This window comes from Cervus canadensis, chromosome 22 (assembly GCF_019320065.1).
Source record: "Cervus canadensis isolate Bull #8, Minnesota chromosome 22, ASM1932006v1, whole genome shotgun sequence".
Classification (NCBI taxonomy): Eukaryota; Metazoa; Chordata; class Mammalia; order Artiodactyla; family Cervidae; genus Cervus; species Cervus canadensis.
This window is the reverse complement of record NC_057407.1, coordinates 59,447,937-59,459,415: the sequence shown is the minus strand read 5'-3', so window position 1 is coordinate 59,459,415 and position 11,479 is coordinate 59,447,937. Positions and strand designations below refer to the sequence as shown.

The 11,479-nt window shown below is 34.7% G+C and overlaps 1 protein-coding gene across 1 annotated transcript; it reads left to right on the top strand.

Moving 5' to 3' along the window:
• Positions 1-7,003: 7,003 nt before the first annotated feature.
• Positions 7,004-7,936, top strand: LOC122424419 (olfactory receptor 4C46-like). The gene has a single exon (XM_043442151.1). It carries the CDS (start codon positions 7,007-7,009, stop codon positions 7,934-7,936), a length of 930 nt encoding a protein of 309 aa, XP_043298086.1. The 5' UTR covers positions 7,004-7,006.
• Positions 7,937-11,479: the final 3,543 nt, after the last annotated feature.

Sequence of the window (11,479 nt, the reverse complement as noted above, 5' to 3'; positions counted from 1 at the left end):
TCATTGGAAAAGACCCTGATGCTGGGAGGGATTGGGGGCAGGAGGAGAAGGGGACGACAGAGGATGAGATGACTGGATGGCATCACCAACTTGATGGACATGAGTTTGGGTAAACTCCGGGAGTTGGTGATGGACAGGGAGGCCTGGCGTGCTGCGATTCATGGGGTCGCAAAGAGTCAGACACGACTGAGCGACTGAACTGAACTGAAAGGTGCCACAGGAGTCTGGTGGCCTACAGTCCATGCGGTCGCAAAGAGTTGGACACAACTGAGTGATTAACACTTTCAGTACACCAACAGGCTACTTGCAATGGACCTGAAACTTCCAAAGTAAAACCTTTCAAGATATATTCAATTATAAGAGCTAAATTCAATTATAAGTAGGTTATTTGAAAGAATTGAGAGAGTAAGGAAAGCATATTGCATGACGAATAAGAAGCAGCTTGAAAAATAACAAACTGTAATCAAAAAAGGCACTTTCAAGAAAGTCTAAATACAATAATATATATATATATTTTCAGCTGTTGGAAGAAAAAAAAAAACTGTAAGTAAAACATATGGTGGTGTTCCTATCTTTAAGATTTAGGAATAACTGTAGAAAAGTTATTTGTATATATCCTGTATCACAAATGTATCATGGAAATTATAATTTGAGGGTTCAGAACTACACACAATTATTGAAAGCAAATCATCACATACAGTTAAATGATTTGGGAACCAAAACAAAACAAAAACGGTGACAGTGCTTAGAAATTTAATCAGAAGATCCTGTGTGTGTGAAGGAAGGTCCATCTATGGATCTTGAGGTTTTCAGTGTCCAGAGCCCGGATAGTGATCTGGTCAAACAAGGGTCTCCAAGGTCCTTGCTTCTTTTTAAGGAAAATGTTAAGTCATTTCCTTGTTCCCAAGGAAAGAGTTCCTGGGGAAGCAATAGTTACTTTCAGAAAGAAGGTTTCTCCATCTGCCTTTCCCCTTCCATAGCTGTCCTTTATATTGAAACCTATAAAAGATTACTCTGAGGAAATTTTAAAAGTCTTATAAACAGAAACATATCTCACATTCATGGATTAAACTATTAGTATAATTAAGATAACATAATTCCTCACAGTGATCTGTAGACTCAATATAATTTCCATCGAGATACTAATAGTATTATTTTTTTTCCAGAAAGAAAACATTGATCCTAAAATTCATAAGGCACTCCAAGAAATCCTAAATAGCTGAAGAGTCTTGAAATAGTTTTGAAATGTTCTTTATTAAGAACAAATTGGGAGGACTCACACTTCTCACTGAACTTACTTAAAGCTACAGTAATTAAAACAATGTATTAGAATGAGGTGACAGAGATCAAAAGAATAGAAATAAAGGTCCAAAAATAACCCTTATATCTACTGGCAATTGTTTTTTCACAAGGTTGCGAACAACATTCCGTAGGCATTGAATAGTATATATACAAGCAGTGCTGAAAAACTTCTGTATCAAAATGAAAAGAAAAAAAAAAAAAAAGGATTCAGAACCCTACCTCACACCATATATGAATATTAACTCAAAAGAGATCAAGGATCAGATGCACATCTAAAAATACAAAATTCTTATTAGGGAGAAATATTCATAACCTTGGATAAGCCAATGGTTTCTTAAATATAGCAACAAAAGCACAAATAGCACAAGGAAATAAGAAGAATTAGATTCCATCAAAATTAAAAACTCTTGTGCATCAAGAGACACTATCAAGAAAATGAAAGCTAGAAACACTGCTGATGGGAATGTAAAATAGTGATAAGATATTGGTCCTCACTATTGTTTTATTCATTTTCTTTTCATTTTATATTCTCTGATCTTTTTGATAACTTTCCTTCTATTAACTTTGGTATTAAACAAATTAAAGTAAATGAATCACCATGACCATATTTAGGTTATACCAGGAATAAAATATTGTTTGAAGTGAAAAACATAATCAATTATATTCACAAAATTAACAAAATAAAAGAGGATAATAACATCATTTCAGATGTTGCTGTTGTCCAGTTGCTAAGTTGTGACTAACTTTTTGCGATCGTTTCAATAGATGCATGCAAATTAATTCACTTCTATTTGTATTTATGAATGAAAATATTTATCAATATATATTCCACAAGATAGTTACTACTAAATGAGAAAAGGAAAAGTGTTTACTCAACCTGATAAAAAAGGCATTGGTATAAAAACTATAGCCACCCTCATACTTAATGATGAATTCTCTCTCAAGATTAGAAACAAGTCTCTACTTTCCAAATTTTGTTCTACATTATAAGACTCCAGCCATTGCAACAAAGTAAGAAAAATAAAAGACACACAGATGGGTAGAGAAGAGCAAGATCTTGCAAATATATTTATGGACAGATAACATCCCTATATAGGTAAAAATTGTGAAGGGCTCTACAAAAAATAAAATAGACCTAAGCAACTAACTAAACAAGGTCACAGGTTTGGAATTTCAACACAAAATATCAAATGGATTTCTATAAAAGCAATTAAAATTTGAAAGTAGAAACAAGATGTTATGTAAAATACCATAAAACACGAACTTTGATGAGCATATTAAGAGCATATTTAAAAATGTAGTCAAGATTTATATATGAAAACCATAAAATACTATTGAAAGTAAATCTCTAACTAAAGGGAGATATATGCTATGTTGATAGATTAAGAGATTCAATATGTTTACCATATCAATTTTTATAATTTTAGAGCAGTTCCAATAAATATAGCCCACAAGATTCTTGAAGAAATTAAAAATCATATTTTGAAATATATATTGAAATATAAACTTTTAAAAGAAACTGGGATGAAAAATAACTCTCAATAAAAGGACAAAATTGGAAAATAATTCTACCAAAATTGAAAACTTAGTATAAACCTCTCATAAACATGTTGTATAGTATTGAAACAAATAGAATATACATAAAAAAGGTAAATGTAGAGATTATTTTTAAAAAGACATCAAGTTAATTCAATGCAAAAGAATAGATTTTTCAACAAATGCTGATTTTTCACAAGTGATTATTGTGTCAGGTCTAAAATATTGATCTACCTCCACATCAAGTGTGTTTGTTCTAGAATTTTTCCAGGCTTAAGTTTAACATCTAATTATTTGACTCATTTTGCATTATTTTTTGCATAAAGTAGTAGCTGGAGTTCATTTTTTTCTTATATGGATAATCTAGAATATATAATAGTGCTAATTAGCATTATTACTAAGAAAATGTAAAGATTTCTTTTATAGGCACATTGTGGAGAAGGAAATGTCAACCCACTCCAGTAATCTTGCCTGGAAAATCCCATGGGAAGAGGAAGCTGGTGGGCTACAGTTCAGGAAGTTGCAAAAAGTTGAACACTGCTGAGGACAGACACACACATAGGTACTTTGTATATATATATACACACACGCACATATACATATATATACATATATACACACACATATATATATATCATGTAAATATATTTATGTATAAAAGTTTATGCACACAATTTTATATACTACATAAATTTGTGTGTGTATATATATATATATATATCTGTACCTATATCTAGAATATATAAACCATCTTTACAACAACTTAGTAATAAGAAACTCAGATATCATTCTTAGATCATGCAAAAAATTTGAAAATAAACTTCCAAGGGCAAATAAACAGATACATGAATGGCCAATAGAATATTTTTTAAAATATGTTCAACATCGTTAGTCATCAGGGAAAAGAAACTAAAACCTCAATAATCTATCACTGCACATGTCCTAAAATGACTAAAAGGAAAAAAATAATCACGCAAAGTGATAAGAATGGTGAACAATTCTTGTGTTTGAATTTAGACCTCCCTTCTTGAGCTTTAGATATCTCTCCACATGTTTAATGTTGCCTAGGGTTCCATAATGAAAAATAATCACGCAAAGTGATAAGAATGGTGAACAATTCTTGTGTTTGAATTTAGACCACCCTTCTTGAGCTTTAGATATCTCTCCACATGTTTAATGTTGCCTAGGGTTCCATAATGACCGACTCATGGATTCCTGAGATGACTTAACTGGAGGCATTTATAGTTTCTGTCCATTCTAAAAGTACTATGATAACTGCAAAAAACTGGTTTGACATTAAGTGTTTTAAAACCACTGCCATTATTACGTCCTCATTGCTTTTGGCTGTCTTGGCAATGGATACCAGGTTTCCAGTAATACCTTAGTGTGGATAAGACAGACGTTTTCTTTCCAAAGTGAGTGCACAAGTTAACTACATCATAGGCTGCCAGGCTGGAATTAAGCCATCCTTGCTATTCACAGGACATCAGCCTTCTTAGAAAGCTTGGTTCAGATAGAATAAGAGCACTCACATGTTTTGGTTGCAAGTGCAGGGAATACAATTCTCCACTCAGGAATGAAAGTTTTATAAATGCATGTCTCCAGAATACCTGCTTCTAAGACAAAGCTTTAACAGCAAAGCAAATAATTAATTCACTGGAGAGAAAATAGCATCTACAAGACAAGAACGTTTATGGAAATCTCTTTAAATATCCATGCATCACAGATGAAAATGTTTTTCCTGTTTTCATCTTCAGAGCAAGATTCATCAAGTATGCAACAACACATTTGCATATGTTTTTACCACTCTTTCTGCCTCTTGTCTGCAGGACTAAAACTACTTGTTTTGGCCATTTCCCCATAATGTTCCAAACTAATGCATTCTAAATTCAAGCCCCAGATTTTCTTTGTAAACTTTGTGAGCCTTTAGGCTAGAAAAAAAGACTTAGACTTATAAAAATGATTCTATTTCTACTGTGAATAATCTGAACAGGGTCTTTTGGAATATGTCATATATTTCATACTGAAAGCTACTTATCCCAAGATGAGGTGGGATAATTTGAAAATGGAATTAGTTCTGAACACTTTGAAAATCATTAAATATCATCTAAGACCAGAAGGTAAGTTTTTTGATAGTGTCAATCATAGAGATTGTCATTTTCTGTATGCAGTAATCATTATGTTTCAACAGTTTTCAAATATAGTAATAGAGCAATTTAACTTCACCCCATTCTTCAAAAGGTAGTTTGTAAATATCATTAACATAATTTTACAAAAGAAAAAATTATGGCTCATAGAATTTAAGAAATTTTTAAGATCTAGCTAAATATCAGATATAGTTCTTTGGCCATGAGATACTTCTTTTAATGATTAAGACTAATCATGTGAATGAAAATAAAGCTGAAATATAATTTACACATATGTAAATAAACATAAATATTAAATTATATAAATGATCACTTGTTTAGTTCAAACATGAAAGTGAAGAACCTTTCCTGGGATTAACTGCTGTGCATAATAAGGGTCTCTATGACTTCATTAAATATACAATTGGAGATGACTCTTCCTCACTTTAATTGGTTAATCTATTTGTATTATTGCACAAAATGTCAATTTTTCTTAATGCCGTGTTCATAAATAGAAGAATAAATGAAATGCCTTTATGTGTTCTCCATAGTGTGGTGGATATATTCATACATGTTTCCTCAATCTCTTTTTATAACAACCTGTGAGGTAGACACTATTGTTCTCACTTGATTAGAGGAAACAAGGATGGAAGCTGCAAAGAAATGTACCCCAGATCAAGGAGTTGTAAGTAGGGGAAAACAAGATTCTTATCTGGTCTCTCTGATTCTCAGAACAACATACTTTACCACTGGGACTGTGATTTTCAACATTTTGCAGAAGAATCTGTGAGATTGTATTTTATAGGGGACTTGGAGAGAGAACAAAAAGGCTAAGGGGACACAAAAATAAAATGGATCTACAAAGAAGGCAGCACCGTATGTTATTGTTCTGTTGTTCAGTTGCTCAGTCACGTCCAACTCTTTGTGACCCCACGGACTGCAGCATGCCAGGCTTCCCTGTTCTCCACCATCTCCTGGAGCTTACTAAAACTCATTAATTGACTAACATTTGAGGATTCAAAAAAGGTATATTGTGTGTGGATGTGTGGATGTTCTTGTGTTATTTGCCTGATATACACTTGTCTCTAAAGTTATTAAAGTAATTCAAGTCATCATGGTCATATCAAAAGAGTTTACTAGTTAAATATTGTTTATTATGACATAATATAGAACATGAGTTAAAAATCTGAAGCACAGTCAGTATTCATTAAGTTTTAGTTAATGATTATTATTATGACTAAAAGTAGTCTTTACAATTTTTTAATCCTGTGCAAAAAATGAAATAATACTATCCACATAGGTTGCTATCATGCATGATGATGTCAGTCATTGAAAGTATGTTTGCTAGCATTATAAATTTACTGGAATTAGGCAACACAATGCTCATTTGATTACAGTAACTGTGTTCTTTCATTTCCTTCTCATCAGCAATGCTCTGTTACAATTTATGCCACCTATTACAATTAGTCTGATCCTGGGGTTGCCTTATCTGTTCTCCTTCACTTTTCCGAACCTCAACCTGTTTCATAAAAATCACACAAAGACCTCTATTAGAGTTATATCCAGCATTCCCTCTTTCTCAAATGCTTCTTCATCCTTCCACTAGTATTCCAGTTACTTTCCCTGGTTTCTCATTTTCTAAGATTAAAAGGAAAACTCTTTAACTTTGAATTGATAGCCTTTGCATCCACTTTCTATTTCTTTTTTCAGGCTTAGTTGCCACTATACATGAGACCTACTCCTTCTACTAAGGCCCTAAGTCATCTTACGTGATTCAGTGTATACAGATCCCCTCTTGCCTCTGTGTTCACTAAGTTCCTCATGATTCTAAGCATTATCTTCTCCTAGAAAAGAATTTGAGCAATTTTTCAAGATATCAGGAGCTCTTTTTTTTTTTTTTTTTTTTTATCTCAAATAAACTCATAAGGTTACAGAACTCAATAGAATTTAGGTATTTATTACCGGAGATAAAGAATTCAAGGTTGCATTATGAAAAAGTGACATTTTTTTCATGTAATGTAATTAACCATAATATTAGATACATGGAGAAAAGGAATAATGTAACAGAGTTTATTCTACTGGGACTCACACAGAATCTGGAGATGCAGAAAGTCATATTTGCTGTGTTTCTGGTCATCTACATTGTCTCTATGGTAGGGAACGTGCTCACCTTGGTCACCATCACCACCAGCTCATTATTGGGGTCCCCCATGTACTTTTTCCTGGCTAATCTCTCTTTTATCGATGCTTGCTACTCCTGTGTCAATACCCCTAAACTCATTATAGATTCACTCTATGAGAAGAAAACCAGCCCCTTCAATGGATGCATGACTCAAATATTTGGGGAACATTTCTTTGGAGGTACTGATGTCATCCTGCTCACTGTGATGGCCTATGACCGCTATGTGGCCATCTGCAAGCCCTTGCACTATACGACCGTCATGAATCGGCGGCTGAGTGGACTGCTAGTGGGAGTGGCATGGGTGGGAGGCTTTCTTCATGCAACCATTCAGATTCTCTTCATCTTCAGGTTACCCTTCTGTGGCCCTAATGTCATAGACCACTTTATGTGTGACCTGAACCCCTTGCTCGATCTTGCCTGCAATGATACCAACACTCTAGGGCTCTTTGTTGCTGCCAACAGTGGGTTCATCTGTCTGTTAAACTTCCTCCTCCTGATGGGCTCGTATGTGGTCATTCTGCATTCCCTGAGGACCTACAGCTTGGAGGCGAGGCAAAAAGCCCTCTCCACCTGCATGTCCCACATCACAGCGGTCATCTTTTTCTTTGTGCCCTACATATTTGTGTACATGAGACCTGCAGCTACTTTACCTATTGATAAAGCAGTGGCTGTATTCTACACTATGATAACTCCCATGTTAAATCCCTTAATCTATACCTTGAGAAATGACCAGATGAAAAATGCCATTTGGAAATTGTTTAGTCGGAAAGCTATTTTAGATGTAATATAAATGTACCAGGACACCAAAGTCAATTGAACAGGGGCAAAGTTCAAAAGTATATTTTTGACCAAAGAAAGAAACTAGTATAAATTATAAATTCTACAAAGTGGGCAGAATAAACTGGTGTAGAAATTGGACCAAAAAATAGGCTTTTGCCAAGTTGGAAAACTACCAAATTTTTACCTATTTATCTAACTTCATTAATGTTTATGGATTCAAAACTATTTTTCTAATAAAACAAAAGTAACAAAATATGCTGATATTTATTCATCATTTCAATTACAATCCAAAGTGTAGACATAGTTATTATCGCCATATTACAAGTGAGTCAACAAATGGCAATAAATATGTTTCAAAGCAAAAATACCGAGGAACCAGTAACCAGAACCTACCTGAACTGTCAGACCACATTCTTAAATGCTGTGAGGCAGGACCAGGCCATAATGATCAACAAGCAACATAGTTACATTTGTTAACATTTATAGAAACAGTTCTGGTGAAATATATATTGATATAGATATATATTATACCTTAGCATATATACTAGCATAATGTATATATGTATACTTAGTTGTTGTTATATATGAATAAATGCTAATGATTTTAATTAATAATACTGACCATTTTTTATGTGTCATGGCTGATGGTTTTATGTCAAGTAGTGTGTTATTGTGGTGTGTAACTATTCTAGGAATATAAAAGCAATGGACCATTTAACATCTAAGTAATAAGTGATATACCATATTTCAAAATTTCCTATTGCATTCAGAATCACTTCGAATCACTCATGTAACCATCTTATCCTGATAAGGAATCAGAAGGATGGATGATTCAAATAAAATATGATTTAATGTCAGATGGGAATTTCAATTTATTAAGTATATAAATAGTCATACTCCATAAAGTATTGCCTACTTGCTAACATTTTTTTTACAATTAGCCCAATGTCTGGTTCATAATAAATTCTGAATAAATAATAAAAGTGTAAAGAGAGATGAATAACACTAATAAAATGAAGATAAATAAGGTTGTGAAAGAGATTAGGAAATTTTTTCTACTTTTACATGTTTCAGAGTCTGGGATGAATTCTAGTTTTATCTCCTTGGAAACCACAATTTTTATTTATTCCCACTTACACTATGAAAAAGAAAGAAACTAAAGCTGTTTCTGTAATCAAATGAGCAAATTATTTACCTTTTATTCTTTGTGCTATTACCAAGATTTCATTATTGTGTTACTGTGGACTTTTTCTGTTATCTGTGAATCAGTTTGCTTTGGGGTAACATTATATTATGAAACGTTTTTCTTTTTTTTTTAATAAGTAGCTTCAGTTACATAGGAAGTAATTTCAGTATAAATGTATTCCATTTATCACTTTCATCCTTCATTCATTAAACAACAAATAGTTTTGGGTCCAAGGAATGAATAAAGCACATTAATATTTGCTTGGGTTTCAGTGATAAAGTGGAGAAGGAACTGACACCCCACTCCAGTGCTTTTGCCTGGCAAATACCATGGACGGAGGAGCCTGGTGGGCTACAGTCCATGGGGTCACGAAGAGTCGCACACGACTGAGCAACTTCACTTTCACTTTTCACTTTTATGCATTGGAGAAGGAAATGGCAACCCACTCCAGGATTCTTGTCTGGAGAATCCCAGGGATGGGGAAGCCTGGTGGGCTGCTGTCTATGGGGTCGCAGAGAGTCGGACACTACTGAAGCAACTTAGCAGCAGCAGCAGCAGTGATAAAGAGAAATTCAAGAGACGCCTTCTCAAAGTTTAGGACCACTGAGAGACCCCCAAAAGTATAGGTGGTTACAATGCAGTTTTACAAAAAATAAGACAGTGGAAACACGGGATGCTATGAAAGCATGCTTGATGGATATACAACAAAGACTTTGGAATCAGAAAGTCTACAGAGTGAAAAAAATGTCAAAAATGAAACTCAAAGTATGAGAAAATGTTTCCAGAGTAAACAGGCACCAACTGAAGTAAGGGTGTTCTTGGAGATGGAATATATAACAAAGGCTAGAAGGTGAATATAAGAATGCAGGAATCCTAATAATTTTGATAGAGCTGTGAAATCAGCTATTCATTTAATTTTTTTATTGTATTCCTGCTATATGCCAGGAAACATGCTGGGCATTTAGCTTATAAAGTGAAAATAGCAAGAGGTAGACATAGGGAAGTTAAAGAAGGGTCTCATAATTGTGTCAAGGCTTGATGCTATGTACTATGTGGAAAAGACTGAATGGTCTTTTAAGATAGCAAATGATGCAGTTAAAGTGGAGATTTAGGTGATGACTCCGGATACAGTACAGAAAATAAATTGAAGGGAGCAAGACAGGCAGCAGTAGGGCAGTTAGAAGGTTACTATAATTATCTGGGTATGACAGGATAGAGGCTTGAGCTGTGGCGGAACCAGTGATGACACAGAATGTGGTGGCCAAGTTGCACCCGGTCAGACCTCTCTCACTGGGCCGGTGTACCCAGGAGTAGCTGCCATATGGCTGAGCAGCTAAGAACTCACAACCCCATCCTTTCTGTACAATTGCACCAGAGAAAATTGGAACTGCTTCACTGGGGATTACTCTCACCATCCCAGGGTCCACCACTGGCCAATAAATGACTGGATTGGGGGTGAAAGGCTGGTCCCCTTGCCTTAAGGTGGAACCAGTATCACAGTACAATAAATACTGCAGACCTCTCTGGGTTCCTGGGTAAATCCAAACACTAACTGAGACTCTATTCCTTTCCCCCTGTACTAGAGACAGCTTCCCTCAACATTTCTCCTTAGAAATTACTTTTATAAATTTCCCTCTCTGCATTTGCACCTAAGAAAACCAAAGTAAAATGGAGAAATAGAGAAGGGTTCCAGAAATATTCCAGTGATATAAGCAAAATAATTTCATATATAAAATGAAGATTTGAGAAAGAAGAGGCATGATGAAATCCAGATTCTATCATAGATCACCGGAGGTTTGAGTAACCCAGGAAGAGGGAACAAAAGAAAACCAAGTCTTCTTTGCCAATAGAAGAGATCTCCCCCCAGCCAGAGGACCTGACCTCTCATCGGCTATCTGAAGGACTAGCCCTGCATTGGTTGAGGAAACTGCAGCCATTGTGAAAGACAGTGTTACATTCCTGAATAAGTGAAAAATAATATTACCCAATGATCCAGCTTTTCCAGTTCTGGACATATTCCCAAAAGAATTGAAATCAGGAATTCAGATATTCGTAGGGTAGTAGCACTACTCAGAGCAGCCAAAATTGTTGAGGAACCTAAGTGCCCGTCAACACATGAGCAGATTAACAAAATGTGGTATACAGTTAAAACAATATGATTCAACACTTAAAAAGAATGGGTGTCTAACACATGCTACAACAGAAAATATGAGGATGAGTTAAAATAGGCCATTCATTTTTCATAAACTTTGTATTTTATAAGTGGTTTATATTTATAGGCAGGTTGTAAAAAAAAATAACAGTTTTCATATACCCTATATTGATGCTGGGAGGGACTGGGGGCAGGAGGCGAAGGGGATGACAGAG

Excerpts from the sequence above, each read along its gene's own strand:
- LOC122424419 (XM_043442151.1), top strand. The coding sequence starts at position 7,007 with ATGGAGAAAAGGAATAATGTAACAGAGTTTATTCTACTGGGACTCACA.